The sequence below is a fragment of the Coenobita brevimanus genome, chromosome 20 (genome assembly GCF_032717465.1).
Source record: "Coenobita brevimanus isolate Jiangsu-jjx chromosome 20, ASM3271746v2, whole genome shotgun sequence".
In the NCBI taxonomy this organism is placed as follows: Eukaryota; Metazoa; Arthropoda; class Malacostraca; order Decapoda; family Coenobitidae; genus Coenobita; species Coenobita brevimanus.
In genome coordinates this window covers 8,809,661-8,832,266 of record NC_136973.1, presented here as the reverse complement: position 1 = coordinate 8,832,266, position 22,606 = coordinate 8,809,661, and the positions used below count along the sequence as shown (strand labels likewise).

General features: G+C 41.7%; 1 protein-coding gene across 2 annotated transcripts in view; it reads right to left on the bottom strand.

The window, feature by feature from the left end:
* Nucleotides 1-22,606, bottom strand: part of LOC145391974 (TATA box-binding protein-like 1) — a 128,504-nt gene that overhangs the window by 47,546 nt on the left and 58,352 nt on the right. For both annotated transcript variants that reach the window (XM_080266486.1, XM_080266485.1), the window contains one exon: nt 9,985-10,113. In XM_080266486.1, coding sequence (XP_080122612.1) covers nt 9,985-10,113 — 129 coding nt within the window. The remainder of the gene's footprint in view (nt 1-9,984; nt 10,114-22,606) is intronic.

The following is a 22,606-nucleotide window of genomic DNA, read 5'->3' as shown; positions in this document are numbered from 1 at the left end:
TCCATACTCCCATTCTCTCACACTTTCTCCTCTCCATTTTGTTTCAGTTATTCCACATACATCCACTTTCTCAACCCTCAAGCACCTGGACAATCTCTCTCTCTTTCAACTAATCATTCGCTCCTCTTACATTCCATGTAGCCATTACCAAGTCCTTTATCCGGTCCTGGGTCGTCATCGTTAGGTCAGTCCTTGTCCGAGGCTTGTTTGTTTGTTTTTTTTTAGTTAGTTTTCCGGGGAGGGGCACTAACCCTCCGCCAACCCTTTTAGTCGCCTTTTACAACAAGCAGGGATACTGGGGGAGTATTCTTGAAAAAAAAACCTACCCCCAGGGGGGCCTTATTTGTGAAAATTAATGTTTTCATATATTTTCAGAGAATAATGCAGTTATCAATTTACAGCTTCTTTAAAATAATCACCCATGCAGAAAAGCTAAAGAAACTGTGATACAGTATTTCGTTGCAGTCTAATATATTACCATAATTTTTTTTAAGTACCAGTGTTTTTTCACGTAAGCTAAACAAAATTGCTTTTGCAAGTGACATTCAAATTTAGTACTGAACTCCTTAAAGTCCAATAAAGACAGTGGTACCATAATCAAGCTGAATATACCGTATGATTTAACCCATCCCATACCCAAGAATTTATTACAAAACCCACCCCCAAAACCTGACAAATTTTCATTTTTTTTTTTTTTTTCCCCCTTGGCTCAAACCTCCACTTTCAGTAAGAAACAATGGAAAATCACCAAGAAAGTGCTCACCTGAGGTTAGAAATAGTCTAGACAGGTGACCCTCCGAACACCTAATAGTGCTTTGTAGCCGTGCTATTACTGTCGCGTTTTCTATGGTAAGGGTAACTCTTGGAAACCACTCAAAATACATAGATATTTATTAATTTGGTACAAATTTACATGTAGTACAAGAATATATTGGTTTTCATACAAAAATATAGGCAATGTATGTGTTGTTTAATTCACGAACGCATGAAAATTGCCGAATGCTTGCACAATTGACTACGACTTGTTTCAACTTACATTCTGTTTTTCAACTTACATTATACTTTTCCACTAACATCATACCAGTTTCCACCTTATATAACTTATCACATATTGACAGGCCTTACTACTGTATTATAGTGAGCGTCATATTATTGCATATTTACAGGCCTAAATGGAAAGGTGAAAGGATGAGAGAATGGGAATACGGTGTAGGTATATGTGCGGGAGTCAGTGAGGATGAGAGGGCAAGAGAGGGAGTATGTCTGATGATAAGCAAGAAGTGGAAGGAGAATATAAGAGAGTATGGAACAGTGGGTGCAAGGATTGTATGGGTGAGGATGAAAGTAGGTATACAAGCATGGGCGATTGTATGTGTGTATGCTCCAACTGAGGATCGAGTGGCAAGAGTGAAAGATGAGTTTTGGGCGAGAGTAGAAGCATGTATGGACAAGTTTGAGAGGAGCGAGAGAGTGCTGTTGATTGGAGACATGAATGGCAAAGTCGGGAATGTACGAGTGGGATGGAGTGGTTGGTCGTGGGGTGTGCCAGCGGAAGTAGATGGGAATGGTAGTGCTTTGGTGGACATCTGTGCTGGTAAGGGGTAGGCAATAGCAATTAACTACTTTCGAAATAAGATGAACCAACGTTATAAATGGAGAGTAATGAGGAGGATGGATTGTGAACTTGTTTAACTAAAGGCAATGATAGACTACGTGTGTGTGGATGAGCGAATGAGAAGACAAGTGTTGGATGCAAGAGTGTGGAGAGGGTGGGGGAATGGAGTCTCGGACCATCACTTAGTGATGGCCAAGGTAGAGCTGCAAAGAAAGTGGTTGAGGAGGCGAAGGGGAAGACAGGAGGAAGCAGCTCCTGTGAGAAGAGTGGAGAAATTGCAAGATAGTGAGAAGAGGACAGAGTATAAGAGCATAGTGGAAGAAAGATTGGGAAGGTATGAGCTAGAGCAGATGGAAGGGGTGGAAGACGTATGTAAGATGTTCACGGAAGAGATAAGCGCAACGTGTGAGGCAGTTTGTGGAGTGAGGAGGAGATGCAAGGGTGTGCAAGGGACAGCATGGTGGAATGATGAGGTGAAACGAGCTGTGGAACAAAAGAAGAAGGCATATGGTGAATGGTTGGCGAGTAGAGGTAGGGGAGAAGATGAGAGAGAGAAGAGAGAGGTATATGTGAGCAGGAGAAGGGAGGTTAAGAGACTGGTGAAGGAGAGTAAGAAGAAAGTGGATGAAGAGTTTGGGAGGAATCTGAGTGTGAAATGGAGGGAGAGTAAGAAATTGTTTTGGAAGGAGGTAAAGAAAGTAAGGCAGTGTGAAAGGGAAAATAGTAGGGGAGTGAAAGATAGGAATAATAGATTGTTGGTGGAGAAAAGAGAGAAATTGAGGAGATGGAAGGAGCACTTTGAGGATTTGTTGAATGTAGAGAGTGAGAGCAGTGTGAGTATAAGTGGTTGGGGAATGGCTGGGAGAAGAAGAGATGAGAGGAGGGAGGAAGAGATCAGTAGGTCGGAAGTAGTGGAAGCGATGAAGAAGATTAAGCTGGGAAAGGCCCCAGGAATTGATGGAGTGTGTGGTGAAATGCTTAGGTATGGGGGTGAGATTGTTGTGGAGTGGATATGGAAGTTGTGTAGATTGGCTTGGGAAGAGGGAAGGGTTCCAGAGGACTGGAAATCAGGTATAATTGTTCCTCTGTACAAAGGAAAAGGGGAGAGAGAAGTATGTGGTAACCACAGGGGTATTTGCCTTCTTAGTGTGACTGGTAAAATATATGGTAGAATACTCATTGATAGGGTTAGGCATATGACAGAGGAGCTAGTTGGAGAAGAACAAGGGGATTTAGGAAGGGAAAAGGGTGTGTAGATCAGATATTTGTTCTAAGATGTTTAGTGGAGAAGTATCTAGAGAAGGGAAGGAAAGTGTACGCTGCCTTCATGGACTTGGAGAAAGCTTATGACAGAATAGATAGGAAAGGTATGTGGAAGGTATTAAGAATATATGGAGTGGAGGGGAAATTGTTGAGTGCTGTGAAGAGTATGTACGAGGGAGCTAGGGCTACGGTGCGAGTGGATGGTGAGCTGAGTGAGTTCTTTGATCTCAATGTGGGACTGAAACAGGGGTGCGTAATGTCTCCATGGCTGTTTAATATATATATGGATGGGGTCGTAAAGGAGGTACAAGGTAGGGCAGTGGATGTGGGGGTGGCCCTAATGAATGAGGGTGAGTTTTGGAAGCTTCCGGTGTTGCTATTTTGCTGATGATACAGTATTGTTGAGTGAAGATGAATGGGAGTTGCAAGGTTTGGTGAATGAATTTGGGACAGTGTGTAGGAGGAGGAAGCTGAAAGTTAATGTAAACAAAAAGTAAAGTTATGGTGTTTGAGAGGAATGAAGTCACAGAGTGTGCAGTGAGGTTGGATGGTGAGGATATGGAGAATGTGAGTGCATTCAAGTACTTGGGTAGTGTGATGAGTAAGGATGGAACTTTGGGGGATGAAGTACGTGAAAGGGTACAGCAGGGAAGGAAGGTTGTTGGCACACTGAAAGCAGTGATGAGAAATAGGGAGGTGAGTATGGAAGTTAAGAAGTCACTGCATGATGGTATTGTGATCCCTACCCTGACGTATGGAAGCGAGGCGTGGACCTTGCAAGAGGGGAACAAGTCAAGAGTGAGAGCAGTGGAAATGAGTTACTTGAGAGGAGCATGTGGAGTGACATGGAGGGACAGGTTGACGAATGAAGAAGTGAAGGAACGTTGTGGGGTAGATGTGGATGTGGTTGAAAAGATTAGGAGAAATACACTGAGGTGGTTTGGACATGTGGAGGGGATGGAGAATGAAAGACTGACTAAGAGGGGTGTATGTAGGTGAGGTGGTGGGAGGGTGTGGGAGGGGTAGACCGAGGATGAGGTGGAGGGATGGAGTTGAGTGGTCTATGAGGGAGGGGGGGGTGAGTTGGGGGGAGGGGAGTCAAATGGTGGGTGACAGAGTGACTTGGAGGCGTTTTGTCTGCGGCCACCCTTTGCGGGATTAGGGCGTCGGGCTATAGATAGATAGATAGATAGACTATTATAGTGAGCCTAGTATAATCTCAAGCACACACAGTATCAGTACTGTACAGTATGTATATATATATATATATATATATATATATATATATATATATATACTGTATAGCTAACCTGTTGAGCTAGGACACTATCTTCTCCAAAGTAGGCCCCTTCTGACCTGACCCGTATAGCCCAGCACTCTATCCACTGCCTGAAACATTTTTTGAAGTTGGTTTTTGGAATCTCCGACCGTTGTTTCATCGCATCCATCATGATCTCTTCTCTCAGATGAACATTGCTCAAGACATGCTGGAGGGCGCAAATCGCGATCCAGACCTTCTGAAGACTTATCGCTGGAGATGAAATGTGAGTGTACAGGTACGACCCAAAAACTAAAGCAAAGTTGTCCCAGTGGAAGCATACAAGGTTGTCTCGGCCAAAAGAAGCATGACAGGTCTGAAGCAAGGTGAAATTCACTCACATGCTGACCTTTTTTTTTTTTTATCATTTTTTTTTTTTTTTTTTTTTTTTTTACTACTGTGGTGTTGCGCATCATGAATATGCACCAGGAGGTCAAACTGTCAACAAACATTACTACCTCGATGTTATCCGTCATCTTCATGATACAGTTCGGCAGAAGAGACCAGACCTTTGGAAAGGGGCAAATTGGAAGCTACACTATGACAATGCCCCGGTCCATTCTTCTCAACTGGTTCAGAAATTTTTGGCCAAGCACAATGTTCCGCAGGTCCAGCAGGTGACCTACTCACCAGACATGGCTCCAAGTAACTTTTGGTTATTACCCAAGCTCAAAACTCCACTGAAGGGTTCCAGATTTGAGATGAGGGAAAAGACCATGGCAAATGAGGCAAAGCATCTCCATGAGATACCAAAAACCAACTCTGAAAAATGTTTCAGGCAGTGGAACGAATGCTGGGCTACCTGTGTCAAGTTAGAAGGGTACGACAGTTCATCCCCCTAGTACCCGCCTACATGGGCGTCAGAGGATGTCGCATACTAGGAATTCGTGTACTGTCAATACATAAACTTAAGGGAAAAATTTCATATCAGCAGCACCCCCTTTCATGGGCAACCTTTAAGATGCCTTTCAGACCTAAGTATTGTACTATACAGGGAAACTAAGACACATTACCTAAGATAAAGTAAACCAACGAGATTATGGCTTTACTAGGTAAATGAACAAGGATATGGCTTAGCTAAACCAACAAGAATATGGCTGTTCACCTTTACCCAAGAGGACAACAGGCGTGATGGAGGTAAGAAGAGGATCCGAGGCAAGATAAGGCACCTAACGTGCATCTCCTGCATCACCCACCACACCACCATCCTCACCACTTTCGACACTTTCACTACCTAATGCACTCACTTCATTCATAAACCCTTCAAAGTCTATTTCTGACACCTCAGACACTGAATCAGCTTCTTGACATCCCTCAGGATATGGCTATTCTAATGTTGAAGGGAGCGATTCCTCACTTTGTTCGAGCCGAAGGAAACGGGTGATGAATGTTTGCTTCCGTCTGTTTACTTCCTGGCTGTGCTTGTCGGTGCAGGAAGGTTCTGTCCAGTGAAGACATCACCTCCTCCACTCGCAACTAAGAGCGTTCGATGTCCTTGAATTCTTCCTTGAATTTATCAAGGGCACACAGTACCCTGCTGATTTCCATCATGGTCAAATCATCATTCTCCATCACTAGTGTTGCTGCCTTTCTGCTGCTATCTCCTGCTCAAGGTGGGAGGAGCGTAGGCAACCGTTATTGCTTCTTGGGGGGACAATGTCGTGTACTCGGGGTAACCCTGGATTTGGGCCACTCATCGCTGCCCATCCCGCTTACAAGGAGTTCAGTTCGAGTACTAATAAGAAATACACTGAAATTTTAAAAAAAATAGGTCCTCGCATACAAGGTAGATCACGTACTCGAAACTCGCACACTGTGGGGATGAACTGTACTTTGTGGGAGATTAGTGTCCTAGCTCAGAAGGTTAGCTATTCATTTTTCTCTTCTTTCTTTCTTTCTTTTCTTTTTTTTGGGGGGGAGGGGGGGCTAAGATCGGATACTTCCCGAACAGACCTCGTAAATCATGGAAAACTGAGAAATCAAACTTACATGGAACAATGGAGCCTGCATTGGTAATTTTTCTGTTATTTACCATGAACCTGACAGCAAAAAACATAAAACCAATTGAATTAAGGAGGACTTACATTTTTTTTTTTTTTTTTTTTTTAAAGATTACAAGTTTCGTTGGTGGTAACAACCAACATCCACTCACTTTAAGTAGTGCTGCCTACTTCCTCCTACACGTTTATCACTGTTTTTCTGTGTCTGCTCTCCTCTCTTCCCATTTCTCCAATAATTCCTGTTACTTTTTATTACTCTTCATTCCTTTTCAGTTGGCTTTACACTAAGTGACAAGCCTATGGTTTCCTGTAAACCAGGAAACCATTTACAACACTGGATGGTAACCATAAAACCAAGCCATACATGTTCCCTCCCTGTCAACATGTGGGTTGTGGAATGTTAGTGTCCCTCCTCGTAAAACAACCAACTCAAAGACAAATGGCCGCCCCTTACAGGATTATGGCATCTGACTACATATACACGAAGTAAGGATCAGATGGAGTTGACAGCCTGATGAATGGGAATAAAGAGAGCAGAGCGGCTGTAAACATAATTGGTTTGGGGGGTGTGCAGAGAAGGAATGCGGTGCCAGAAAAAGTGACACTCGCAGAGGTGAAGAGTGCTGTGAAGCAGCTGAAAAATGGGAAAGCAGCTGGAGTTGATGACATGTATGCAGAAATGCTTTAGTGTAGTGGGAATAGTGAAATGAAGTGCTTGTTGGAGATGCGTAAGAAGGCATGGATGAGTGAAACCGTGCCTGCAGAGTGGAAAAAGACTGTGATTGTACCCCTGTACAAAAATAAAGGTGAGCAAAGTGAGTGCAAGAATTATCATGGCATAAGTTTACTGAGTGTGGTAAGGAAGGTATATGGAAGAATTATTATAGAAAAAGTAAGAGAGATATCAGAAGACCTAGTGAGTGATGAACAGGGTGGCTTTAGGAGTGGCAAAGAATGTGTGGATCAAATACCTGCAGTGAGACAGACAGCATAGAAGGCTTGTGAGAAGGACCATAAAGTGTTTATGGCATTCATGGATCTGGAAAAAGCATACGACAAAGTAGAGAGAGAGGGATTGTGAAAAGTTTTGCGAATGTACGGTATAGATGGTAAGGTAGTAGATGTTGTCAAGAGTTTTTATGATGGTAGCGAAGCATGTGTAAGGGTTAATGGGCATCTAAGTGAATGGTTCACGATCGGTGTGGGCATGCAACAAGGTTGTGTGATGTCCCCAAGGTTGTTCAATATATATATATATGGACGGGGTGATGAGAGAAGTAAAAACAAAAGTAATGGGGAGAGGGATGGCGTTGGTAATGAAAGGTGATGGATGGAATATCTCAAATCTGTTGTATGCTGATGATGCAGTACTGCTTCCAAGTACTGGACAAGAACTTGGTAGGCTTGTGCAAAGTTTTGCTGATGTCTGTGAGCACCATGCCTTGAGAGTAAATGTAGAAAAGAATAAGTGATGGTTATTGAGAGAGAAGGTGACTCCCAGTGTGAGGTTACAGTGAATGGAGAGAGACTGGAATTGGTGAGAGTTCAAATACCTGGGTACAGTGATAGAAAAGAGAGGAAAATGTGCAAAAGAAGTTGAAAGTAGAGTGACACATGGAAGAAAAGTAGCTGGTGCAATGAAGGCCTTGATAAGAAACAGAGGCTTGAGTGTTGCAGCTGCACTAGGCTTACATGAGGGAGTGTTAGTGCCAACTTTAACATATGGATGTGAGACTATGGTGTGGTATGAAAATGAAAAGTCAAGAGTGAGAGCAGCGGAGATGGGACTGCTGAGGAATGTATGTGGAGTGCAGAGCGTGGATAGGATATGAAATAATGTGATTCGTGAAAGGTGTGGAGTGAGGAAGACAGCAGACACCAGAATCGAAGAGAGTGTACTGAGATGGTATGGTCATGTGGAGAGAATGGACAACAATAGAGTGGTGAAAAAGGTATATCTGAGCGAATCTGAAGGAAGGAGGGAGGAGGCGAGGTAGGCCAAGGAGAAGGAGGAGAGATATGGTGGATGAGTGTGTGAGGAGGAAAGGTTTGGAAGTTGATGAGGCTAGGGAACTGACAAGAGATTGAGCTGGCTGGATGAATATTGTGAGGAGAAGTGCATGATCAGGGATTTTGGCACCCCTTTTAACGTGGCAGCGTCCGGATTAACTCAATCGGATACGTTTATGTGAAGCTGCAGAACGTGGTGAATGTTTTTTAGTGTATCCAATAGAGCCAGGATTCCGGGGGCTTGAATGATGAGTGAATGGAAGCATGGCCCATTGGACTGGGCAAATTTGGGCCGTCTGGATGTTGCTACTCCTCACCCTGCCCTTGGGTGGAAAAGGAGGTCAGGATGATGATGATGATGATGATGATGATGGTGATGAACTACATAAACAGTACCCTCGCGTCCAAGACGGGTTTGTCCAAGATGTTTCGCGTCCAAGACAGAGACCATAAATAATAATCCAAAATACAGTATTGCTATAATACGGTTGCATACGTCCAATATGGAACTAACAGTTCATAACGGCCCAAATCCGAGGAGAATACAGCTTAGACGGTCTCACCTGGTCTAGCATGGTTCCCGCACCCGGGAGAGTGGCATGGTTGAGGTGCTGTCCATTAAAATAAAGGCATCTGGTCATGTAATGAGCAAGCACGGCTTGCTTAGTTGCTTTTCTCTCTCACCAGAGCATCGTGGACACACCGTGTGTTGCACTCAGCGTTTGCTCCTAGGTTACTGCCTCTCCTTATGTAACCATGCCTAGGACACCGTCTGCTAACCCCATGAACTGCTGCCATCCTCCTCAGGATACTAAGTTGGTGATAACTGAGCTACTAAGCTGGAGGTAAGCTCAGAAACACACATTTTCAAGGTGAGAAAATTTGTTTTGGTGCCAAAATAGGTCTAGGTTGATGTTTTTAGGGGCCCTTTTCGAAGATTTTGTGACAATATTAATTCTTTCCCTAAAGTCTCGCGTTGGTCCAAGACGTTTTTTGTCCTAGACAGGACCCTCAGGCAACAATATTACTGCCTTGGACACAAAGGTACTGTAGATAGCTAGATAATTTTGGTCTCAGTGGGATCTGGAATGAGATATGAAGCAAGGGTTATATTCACATTAATCACATTATTTTTCAAGCCTTCATTTTTGGTATCACTTTTCCTTTTCTTTTTTGCTAGTAGGTTCTCGATAACTTAATATGCAAACATTATAACTTCAGTAGGCAAGTTTTAGCAATTACCTGTGGCCTTAAACCCTTCAATAACATAACTACTTTGACCATAATTTTTCATGTTACAACTACATCCTTTTCACCTACACTTCATCCAGTTTTCATCCCAGAGCAGCTTATCTGATGTTGAGTAGTGGCAAAACAAGACAGTACTATGGCTCTACATTTGTTCTGCAGTACTTTTCCAAGACTAGCATACTTTTCTAGCACTACTCTGCTGTTACAACCCAGCATTCAAGACAGATATATTACAATTTTAGGCCAAGTTAAAATACAAGGAGCACACCGCACATGATTTTATTTAACTCCATGGTGATGCATTGTAACCAGGATGATACTGGAGACTACACCTAATCCCTCCAGTTTGAAAAGTCTCTCCCCAGCAGCATAAAATTGTCTGGTGATAATAACCATATAAAAACTATGGCCTTTGACAGAGGAGGTTAACACCAAAACAGAATACGACATAATGAGGACCTTCAAAGCCAATGGAACATATCACTAACAGTAACATGCACAGAGAATATTCTGAACAAAATTCTTACCCCGTTCTCCTTCCGCAATTCCACATTCTGTCCATTAAGTGCTAAATGATGTAGGTCTAGATGGCAAGCCACAGAGAACGATGACACTACATTATTTATGATGATATCCAATACAGGCTCTTCCATTTCCTGAAATAAACCACAGCACATTAATATAAACAAATTAATAACCTATTGGTATTCTACCTTACATCCAATCTTGTTTCTCCATCAGGAGCCTAGGAGCAGGGACTAGGCCACTCAGTCCAGACAGTTAATCTCATCTCTGAGTAACCCAAGTAAATAATAAACCTGCCACTACTTGCATATATACCCTTATGGGTCACTTCCAGTTGAAGCAACTGAACCCAACACATCACCAAGCATATTATTTGTTGGCTATATAGTTACTGCTCAGTAAAGTAAGCTGCAACCTTTTTTATTTTTTTGCTGAAGAAGGTGCCAAAGGCTAACCCATAAGAACTTTTTCTTCCCAAAGGTGTAAAAGAGTCCTGAAGAACTGTATTAAGACATTATTTCTGAGACTTAAGATCAAACTGCAATTTGAGACTGAAGGTTATAGTCAAGGGGGAAACTCTGACAGAGGAAGACTTTCTGAAGTTCACATGTGTACACTTGGCTCCATTCCTGAATGACCCACCCAACGTACACTTGGCTCCATTCCTGAATGACCCACCCAACGTACACTTGGCTCCATTCCTGAATGACCCACCCAGCACTATCAATCCTGTCTCATGTAAAGGTGTTAAACCTAAACCAAAACCAAAATTTGTGGGCAGGAGTTAAGGCATAAATACAGCAGGGTAATGGATATTGGAATGCTCTAAAGTATGAGAGTTGAATTGTAAGTTGATCTGTGTGGAAATTGCCTGTAGCCTACTGATGATAGCTAATGATACAGTTCTATGATGTGAAGATGTGTGTGTGTGTGTGTGTAAGAATGAAATCTGAGAGTGAATGTAGCAAAGAGTACTGTTAAGGTCTTTGAGAGGAATGAAGTGATAATGTACAGTGAGGCTCAGGGGGTGGATGGGAGCCTTCAAATATTTATATAGTGTGACGAGTAAGGACTAATTTACTGCTCTTCACTGTTTCACAATAAAATACATCTGACCTTTCTCTAATGTGGTAGATGTGTTTCTGAGGGTGGTATGTCAGGGGAGGATCATGTCTGAAAAGGGTACACATCTTCTGTGAAAATAGGAGTAATGTTCCCAAGCTAACTGGATGAGGGGGGGGGGGTCATGGGCCACAAAATTAAATTTTCAAGGCTAAACACTTGTAACTTTTTTTTTTTTTTTTTTTTTTAATGTGTCCGACTCTGGCCATAGGCTTCACAGCCTGCTATCAAGGCCCAACAGTCCTCCTACATACCATACACCTCTACATGTCACCATTTCGGCGCTAACACCCACCGTCCATACTGAATACATGCCAGGGCTGTCTCATACAGGACTGGTGTATTGGTATTAGCGGGGGTACTTTTACGACGTGTCAGCGGGTCTTCTGGTAGATCAGTAAAGCCTGATTTAATGAAATTCAAATCCTTAAACTGTTCCCTGCCCCAGCCGGGATTTGAACCTGGGTCCGTTAGGACCGCACGCCACCTCTCTACCGATTGAGCCACTGCCTCCCCATGGAGGTTTGGTTCCAGGATGGATGCTGCAGTTGTCACTCCATCCAGTCACCAGGGACACCATAGCAGGCTCCACAATACACTACCCCATTATCTGGTTATAGGGTTACAACCCAGGGCTGCAGATGGTTTCCCTGGTTCCAGGATGGATGCTGCAGTTGTCACTCCATCCAGTCACCAGGGACACCATAGCAGGCTCCACAATACACTACCCCATTATCTGGTTATAGGGTTACAACCCAGGGCTGCAGATGGTTTCCTGGCCTACAGAGAACCGTTACATTAGATACTTGAGTGTAAAGCCACCTGAAGGGAAAAGAAGAGTAATAAAAAGTGAAAGGAAGGTAAGAGAGAAACAGGGAGGGGAAGAAAAAAAAAAATGTAGCCAAATATAAGACTGTTGAAGCTGTCCCTACAAATTAACTGTCTACAGTTCTAATTTTAAAAAATAATACCATAAAAATCATGCCACTTTTGTTTCTAACATAATAGTAGGTCTTACTGCAATACAACCCTCCAAGCAACTCACTGTAATACTACAGTAGGGTGTGTCAATTTCCTAGGCAAAACAGAAAAATTCCATGGATCAAAAAGCTTGTATGGAAAATTGGTGCTAATTGACATGCAAATTCTGATTATGACAATTAAAAATGAATAAAATGATGTTTAGCTAGCGGTAACTGAGTCTGAAAAAATACATAGCATAGAAATTATATGAGAATCACTTGCATGACAAATTCTTTAAAGGAACGCAATTTTCAACGCACAAAAGGACATTTCACTCAAGAGAACATAAAAAGACAAACAGTCATACAGAGACTAATAATAATGTTTGTAAAATCATATACTATGATGAACAAAATATTGTCCCTCGGCAGGCTCCATCAAGCCTCCACATCAAATTCCATGTGTCTGGTGAATTGTGAGCACAGAACCTCATCACCATAGACAATTAACTTCACACTCTGGCTTGAAAATCTGGAGATGCCAAGTCATCAATTACTTGTGCCACTGACACCAAATGCGCTCAGATTGAAAGGCTACTGCTACAGCAACAACTTTAAGTTTTTTTGAAAATGACTGTGACTAAGGCAGTAGGACTGTGTGAATGTGTTGTGGTCAATACTCTCATTCTGCAGCAAAACACTGAAGTAAAAATGTTTTAATTAAAAGAAAGATCATTAAAAGTTTCAAAATGACATGAATGTTTAACGACGAGGTGAGAGCATATGCATATGAAACAGATACGATGCACAAACCACAAGAAGTATGGCTGAATTTGACGTCTTGCTCATCCAACATCTCACTGCTCACGCTGTCACTGCTTATGTCACTACTCTCCAATTCTGACAGTCTAGAAGCTCCAGCACCAGTCACCTGTCCTTGGCAAGCATCATATTCGCGCTGCAAAGCCAGTCTCCTCTTCTCCTGTTCCTGACGCCTATATGCTTGCCCCAGTGCCACCCAGTGGTGGGCAGCACAAACGAAAAAGGACCTTGCACAAGCGCAATGCGCAATCCACAGTTCACTACCTTGCAAACGCGCAAGTGCGCAACCTAATATTTAGATTGCGCAATGTCACAAAGCACAAGCGCAAACCATTTGCATATATTTGTGGGAATTACTGTAAAATATTGAGATATTTAAATAAATTTGCATACTTATTTTTATTTATTATTATTATTATTATTTTCTATTATTTGTAATTTACGCAAGAGCACAATCTAATATTTAGCTTGCGCAATGTCGCAAAGCGCTAGCGCAAATCATTTGCAAATATTTGTGGGAATTACCATAAAATATTGAGATATTTAAATAAATTAGCATACTTGCTTACTTTTATTTATTATTATTCTATCTATCTATTGCCAGACGCCTTAATCCCATAAGGGGTGACCACTGGCCACAAACAACAAATAACGTCCATGTCACCCTGTCCCCCGCCACTTCACTGCCCTGCTCCCAGCTCACACCCCCCTGTCTCATATACCTCTCCACTCCATCCCTCCATCTCATCCTTGGCCTCCACCAACCTCTTATTTACTGTGAAATAGGATGATTCACTTGACACACCGAGTGACTAAGGCAGTAGGACTGGAGCAAGACGTTGTTAACTCACGGAACTTCAAACAGAGGAGTCAGCAGAACGGAGAGACAGGGAAACAAGGGCTGTGATGTTGCCAGTTTTACTTTTATCTGCATTTTCTCAGGACGTTTTATTTAATATTTTAAGATAGATATATGATAGCATATGCAATTCCTTACAAAAATCATTAAAATATATTATTTAAATCAAATATCCACAGCCTAATAAATTATTAGGCTGTGGATATTTGATTTAAATCATATGGTCTAATGATCTTCGTAAAGAATTGCATATGCTACTCTTAGTAAAAAATGTATCTTTAATTAATTATTATTTATTAATAATAATAATTTTTAAAAAATTTAAATACATTATCTCTGTTGAAGCATTATAAGAAATGCTACTACCCTCCCGCCTCCCCCCAACAATCCAGAACCCTCATGACCCGCCCAAGCCTCCCCCATCCCTTGTCCGGCCATGAGGGCAGCTCCCAAGACCACGTGTCCTGTGGACTGAGCAGTGCACAATCTACAGGACAGGTGCACAAGGCAGGTGCACAAGTGCAAATTTAATTGTACAAGCGCAACTAAATTTGCACTTGCGCACCTGCCTTTTCATGTGCAAAAGCACAATATTGTGCAAGGTCTCTTGCAGTGCGCAATGCGCAAATGATATTCACCAGAGCGCAATGGTCTGCAATTGCGCACTGCGGAAGTCATTGCGCACCTGCCCAGCATTGGTGCTACCTTCACCTGCTTTTTCGTCTCAGCTGAGTCTTCCAGGCCTATTTGGTAGGAGCCAAGGCTTCCAACCTTTTTCCGTTGGCTTTGAATGAACAGGAGCTCGTTAGTCAGAATTTTCTGGTCTTTCGGACATGTGCAGGTAACATGCACTGATGAACATGATGAAGAGCAACCAGCCATCTCACATGATGTCACTGGACATTGACAGCGAAGAAGGTCTACAAGAGTATTGAGCCTGGAGATTAACGTCGCCTTGAGCACATTCCCGCACTTGCCACGAGCCACCTAGAGAGCATTTTCCCAAATATCTTTCACCTGTGCTACAACACTGGCCTCAGAAATAATCACAGGTGGCTTGAACAAAGCATTTGCCTTTTGTCACTGGCCAGCAAGGCAGGGACCAATTCATCCCTGATAAGGTGACCAACGGGGTAGTTCCTGGGATCTTCATGTCTGACTTCTTTCAGAAATAGACCATACCGCAGTATGTCTCTTCTGTTGGAAGGCTAGCAGGTGGCAGATCTTGTCCACTACTCACTAAATCAGTCAGATGACAGTGAACAGAACCTCTAGTTTTGAGAACTTTTGGACTCATGTTAATCCAAAACCACCAATATGCAGTATTACAGTAGTTAGTTGATCATGCCAACAAGTCAGTCTGAAAGGTATAACAATGAAGGAACCATAACCAAACCAATGGCAAAATTTTGCATGCACATGCACCACCACCCACGCACTCAAACAATTCACTGAACAATTACATAAAGAATAGACACAATGTCTATGAGCATTAGAGTATATGTTTTGTGCTATGTTTCCATACTTTAAGAAACAGTAACTGAACATGAACTCTTAATATACAAAAGCCTGATATGCCAGTAATGTATGAAGTGTATATTATCTTGATTAATGACATGCTATATGGCTTATTGAAATATGTATTTTGAACATAAAATGGAGTACCATGATGTGCAAAAACATGGGGACATTGATAGCAAGTCATACAAAAAACCATACTACAAATTTGACAATATCCATGTGAATAAACCATAACGATGCATAAATGAGACAATGACAATGAAATAACGCAAGCACTTCATGATTAAAGGCTATCGAAACAGAACCTATGTCACCATTTAATCTCTCACACAGTACACAGTCACATTATTACTTTTCTGACAGGTGGACACAGCTGACCTGGGGCAGGACGTTCAAGCTGACAGACAAGAACCATATACAATGTACATAGCTGTACATAACATAAGTACAAGTACGACATTCTGAAACTAAATAAACCATGTGAAATCGGCTCCACACAAAAATTGATTATCCAGATGATTTGAAGTACATGGAAAGCCGTGAGTACTGAATCACGGGGTTCACTAGCATCTAGGTATCATTTACTAATGAAAGCCTATTTCATACGCCTTTTTCATGTAATTTTACAGCATGATGAAGCTACTGTATTTGAGAAAATAACTAGACTTTCAAGCATTCAGAACCTCATCCAATATTGTTTAAACTCGGAACACAATGAATTCTCTGCATGGTTTATGTGAACATATTGCTCAAAGCTGCCACACCAATAAAACCACTATACATTTAAAGGAATCAATTCCAGAATTTTTGATTTAGCAGGCCGCTAACTAAAATTATTTTGTCATCAGTTTTTTCCTACTATCCTTCATGGTAAAACCATTCACATCAATTTTTCACCCAAGCTTCTTTATTTTCCATAATTTAGAAAACTGACACACCCTATTGTAAGACAGTACGCAATTTTGGCCAAAAGTGTGATCAAACAGACAACATAGGATAAACTAGGGGTTGGAGTGAGGTGCAAATATAGGGTAGAGTTGTACAGTATATGGCATGAACCTTTGTTACATATGTTCATGTAATTTCACTTATACAATTTTACTCAATGAAAAAGTATTGTGAGGTGAATGTACTCAAATAATTGTTTACAAAAGTACCAGTAGCTATGTAAGTAGCTACTATGCAAAACGTAAACCCTAACTTCACAATAAACTAAAAGCTACCAGTATAACTCAGGTTAGGCTACACGGCAGTACCAGTGGAGGTTTGATAGAGTGTTTACGCATTTAGCCTATAGAAAAAAGAAAAAAGTAACATACCCGGTATATATAAAGTCAAACTTCACTGATATGCATGAATGCAAATGAGAAACTGGGTTCTGACATACAAAAGGGAGTTATCAACACAATTATCATACGCAAATCAATAATGTAGTAGTTGGTGGTGTATATTTCATCATCATCATACTGACCTCTTTTTCCCACCCATACCCTAGCACTGGTTATCACTATATAGTTTATGCTGATAAGGCTATGCAGTTACAGCAGTCCTCACCTAACCCTAAACAATTTCCAGGTGTTCTATTAGCAGGGAATTGGGCTACTTGGATTTTAAAACCTTTGATGGTCAGATGTCTTTCTATTAACGAAACCATCTGACATTAGTCCTATTAATATATCCATGGGCACAAACTGCACCAAATGGGTTAAAGCTGTTTCATAAATAATGAGCTGATAAATTAATACCTACTAACCACTTAAAAGTCCCTCATGATTCACTATAATTGTTTTAACCCTCCTCAGGTAATGTGGGGTCTGTGGGACCCCACGCTATTTTTCTTAGTGTTTTCCATATACAGTGTTACTATAAGGTCTTGGGATCTGGTTTTCCCTCTACCTTCCTGACTAGTAGACTAGTTTAGGGAGGTGATGGGGTCAGTTCGGGATCTGGCTCTGTTTTCGCGATAAAGGGCCTTTGTGGACCCCACTTTACCTAACCTGTGATTATTTTCCCATATATATATCTTTCATACAATTTTTATTTTTATTTTTTTTTATGATGTGCTTCTCTTACTGCTTACAGAAACATTGGCCATTACTGTACAGCATGCAATGATAGAACACTGGTGGAACATATCAGTGTTGGTATGGCAGCCACTAATTTCAGATGGTATAAAATTTGTCAATGTTTTTTCATTTAATTTTCCATAAAATATTTCGTCACTTATATTTCCATACATTTTGCAATAAATTGAAGGAAAAGGCCTACAAAAGCTGTGTAAAAGCAACTGTTTCAATAAAGTTGTTGTAAGTATTTTTGATGATTTTTTAAAGATTGGGGTCTGACAGACCCCACATTACCTAAGTAAGGATAAAATTATAGGTTTACCTGAGAAGGGTTAAAGTAATCTTAACTCTCACTTCAAACTGTTTCATTTAAATAAGACTTGTCCAAGCACATGTCATAAATTTCAATCTGTACACTGTGACACAGCCCAATTTAGGACGTGGCTGACTGCAATAGACATCAGAGACCAAATTTTTTTTTTTTTTTTCCCCTGCAGGTAAAATACAGTACTGCAGACCCTGGCCTGAAAATTTTAATGGCTATCCATACTTCCACACATCCTCTTCCATACTCTACCTCATCCCAATCTAAAAATTCACATACAGGCATACCCTGGTTTAACGATGCAATTGATTATGTAAAAATCCACCGCTAGGCAGGGTATCGTATCTCAGGATAGATTTAACATGGTAATGTATAGGGATACGTTTTTGAGCCTTGGATATCCCTCCCAACCAAGTCCAAAACCCACCCAAATGAGTTCAAAAAAAGTTTAAAGCCAATCTAAATGGCCTAACAGCCGTAAAAGAAGCAAACCTACGCCTAACACCGGTAAACAACTCACTAAAACCAGCAAATTTTGGCTAATCACTCCTGGGAGAGACATTGGGGGACCCACTGTTAAACCAGGGCTCAGCCATCATCAGGCGGGGTATGGTGGTATTTCTCTCCCCATCGCTATGCAGGGGTATCGCATCTAGGGTATCGTATCTCAGGGTCTGCCTGTATAGACTATACAGCACAAATACTTTGATACATTCTCTGTCAGTGCACATGCCCAAAAGCAAAACAAGAAAGTTAAAAGACTAAGTTTCTTGTGCATGGGGTGAGACAGCTGACTTCTCTAAGCTGTAGTTCATGGGTTACATGAGACTTGCCAAATTTAACCACTGCCAAGCTGGAATTACATATTTTCTGAAAGGTGGGGAAATGCACATTCTGTACCATAGGACAAGAAGTGTTATGGGCATTTGCTGTACTGGTCACTCACACAATGGATTCAAACTATGTTTTATGGCCATAGCTACTTGTAAATACTGTACTGAAATTACATAACACTGATCTCAATGGACAACAGAGTAAAACCAGATATCTCTCTCCCACAATTTCCTACATTTAACACCACTGCTTCTTCTGTCCTTTCCTGCTCCTCAACCACTCCCTACCTTCCCCTCCACTGCTCCTCCACCTGACCTCTACTGATGCCATACCAGTACCCTACACAAAGAGGATCAATGTCAAATTAAAACTTTTCTATTTTCTCAATTTTAAAAAAATCGAAATGTCAGTATACATCTTAAAAATAATATGCAGTTTAAACTCCATATACCTACAGTATTATCTTTAATAAATCTATATACACTTATGACATTACTATATACTGTACATTAAGGTAGTAATAATTTCAGTGAAATTAGAAAATGTATCAGAATATCTAGTGAGTGATGAACAAGGTGGCTTCAGGAGGGGTAAGTGATGTGTGAATCTCCTATTTGCAGTAGGACAGTCAAGAAAATGAGTGAGAAGGAACGAAAGGCAATTATGGCACTAAGGCCACTTTCACACGAGGCCACCAGTGGCCACCATTGGTGGCCGCCACTTGTGGCCCAGTGTGAAAGGACCGGCAACTAGTGTAGCCGTATGAAAGCTCCGATTTGAAAAAATGCTTTACAGCGAGTGGCAGCAACCACCAGTGGCAGACACTAGTTGTGTGTGCGAGCCACCGCCGGGAGCTGGCCGGGTAACCGCAGTGGCCTCGTATGAAAGGCTCCATTGAAAACTATGGGAGGCAACTAATTGCGGCCACCGGTGGCCTCGTATGAAAGGCTCCATTGAAAACTATGGGAGGCAACTAATTGCGGCCACCGGTGGCCTCGTGTGAAAGCGGCCTAACAGACCTAGAAACACACACACACACACACACACACACACACACACACACACACATGAATGCAGTGTTCAGGGCCTTGATGGGGGTAGACAAAAGTGACACAGAAGATCCGTTTGTATGAGATGAGGGAACAACAAGAGAACATGGAAAGTGAAAAGGACAAGTTGCTTTAAGGATATCAAGAAATACTGTACAATTTTCCACACAGATGCACTGACCTGTGGAACAGCCAGGACAAAGAGATCGTCCAGTCAAAAGACTTAAACGAGTTTAAAGCAAAGTTTGACTTGTTGAGACACTGAGATGGGACCCTATGAGCATAGCTCATTTCCTGTATATATATCACAACTAGACAGATACAACTAGGTAAATATACACACACAAAGGTGAACTGTGAAAGACTATGGAAGGTTTTATAGATGAATTGTGGCTGAAAAACTCCTGCATATTTTAAAAGTTTTTGTATTGCTACTGAAGCATATGTAAGACTTCATGAATGTCTAGAGGAGGAGTATCAATGTGGAGCGAGAGCAGGGTGTGTAATGACCCTATGGATATCCAATATATGGATTACAAGATATTAAATCTTGATGTCATGGAATGGGGAGTGGGAAGGGTAATAAATCGTGAAGGGTGAAGTATCTAAAATATGATGTATGCAGATGATGCTGTGTAGCTTGCCAAGAGTGAAGAGGATGTTTGCAAACTGGTTCTGAGTTTCTGAATGACTATGAGCAGCATGGTCTGAAAATGAAGTACCGTAAAAGTAAGGAGATCACTGTTGAGAGACATGACTTCCAATGTGATGTGCTAGTGAATGTGAATGAAGAGGATTTCAATTGACAAACAGGCTGAAGTACCTTGGTCCAGTAACAGAAAAAGGTAAATGAAGAGTCAAGAGGCTCTCAGAACAAAGGTGGTCAACACAATGCAGGCACTGATATGAAACAGATTTGAGCTTGGAGACTGTGCAAGGACTACATTAAAGTGCATTATTGCTCTCATTAATGGATACGTGTGAAAAGTAAACACATGTCGTAACAATGGGGTTACTAGAAATAAATCTGGTGTGCAGAGTTCACAAAATACAAAAAAGTTACTCATGATAGAAGGCGGGTATGGAGGCTCAGTAATAATGTGTAGAGTGTGTGCTTAGGTAGTATGGTCAAAGGTAGTTCAATCCAAAGTTCGTCATATCGTATCATTTATGAAGGCTCCAAAATGCTTTCGTGCATCAACCTTAGTCGCCTAATGGTGGCTCTCCCCTCTGCTAAATTTCTGGCAGCCTCCCTGTTCAGTCCCTTATCCCTAAGGTCACACTCCATGAGCTCACCCGTTTTTTTTTTTTGGTCAGCCTCTCACAACCCAACCCCCAACATTCACACCTCCACTTCCTGCAACCAAATGCCATCCTCCATCCTCTCCACATGTCATACCATCTCAGTCTACCCCTCCTCAGCACAACACCTATATACCGTACTCAAGTCTCTTCCTGCCTCTCAACTCTTTCATCATAAACCTAGCCCCCCCAGGCCTTGCATTCATCTAATCATTGTACTTCTATATGTCTGAGTCTACAAATATCCTTTTCCTTTATTGCCCAGGTATCACTACCATTTAGCATTGTGCTCTTAACATAAGCTGCACACAAAGACCTCTTAGAATGGAGGATGATCCCTCTCAGTATCAGGAGAGGCAACAGCTTCCTGAACTTCCTGCAACCACTCCCTACCCTAGCCAGAGCTTGCTCCAGCCCCACCTCCAGCACATACCGTAACATGTTTCCCAAATAACAAAACTTCCACACACTCACGAGACTCGCCAGCACGACTAATCCTTTCACACCTGACAATCTCTACATGCTCTCCCCAACACCATACACACGAAATCAGCAATATCTCCCAGTACAGTATGCCTCTATTACCAGGTTGTGGTGAGGAAAGTTTGATTAGTAGAATTTTGCTAAAATATACTTAAATGATCTGCTGCAAGTCCCACCGACAAGTCATAAACACATTCCTGCTAATACAGTAATCCTTTTAAGACCCAGACACCCAAGTCCCAGACACCCAAAAAAAAAAAAAAAAAAAAAAAAAAAAAGCTAATCTAAATTTGCCACGAGGTGACAAACAGCTGTGTTTTGGCGTGTAGTTCTGGCGACGTCCACTAAAGCGCCCCTGCATCCTCCCCAGTTCCAGCCTAACTACCGTCGTGAGTGAACGATCGTTGCCATGCCTGCCCAGGTGCTCATTTTTGTGAATAAACTGCAACACCTCGCCACCAGACCACATGGGAATTTATAGTGTTGTGCAGTGTTAAGAAATTAGAATTCAGAGTGCAAAGGATTAAGAGCAGAGCCCAACACCGTGTTGCAACTGGCGTCACGCAAGAAAGAACACAATGTGCACTGTTAAAAAATTATAATTCAAAATGAAAAAGATTAAGTGCAGCACAATGCTGGATTACTGTACGTGCTTCAAGTGCACCTTCACCACTGTCAGAGCCACAGAGGAGGCGGGTTAAGTTTTGTGACGGTCACGGACGTGTCGTAAGTACCTTGTACACTGCTAAATATTTTCCATACTCACTTCTTATTTCTCATTCTCTGGTTCCTCTTCATTTATTTCATAGTTTCTGTCTTTTATCTGTGTGCATAGGGTCTTAAATAGGTGCTGTGCATGTCTGGTAGAGAGTTATTTAGGTGGCTTTCAAAGTTAGGTTGGGTTGGGGACTAAGTACCTGTCCAGGGGCATTTTTCCAAGTCCCAAACAAATCCAATTGCCAGACATGCCTTTGGCTCAATTACGTCAGATCTTGGAAGGAGTAGTGTACTATCACACCAGTCATAAATCATACTGCCCTAGCACATATTAAATATGAATGGCCGATATTAGTGTTGCAGTGGTGATATGTGAATATAATCATAGGAGGGCAGCTGGGCCTATGGGAAAAAAAAAAAAAGAGAGAGAGAGAGAGAAAGAGAGAGAGAGAGAGTCACTGGCAAAGACAGTGGACGTTTAACTATGATAAGTGCTGTACGTGAGGAAGGGAAGTACAGATGATGACGAAGCTAAGAAACTGATAAGGGATTAAACAAGTTG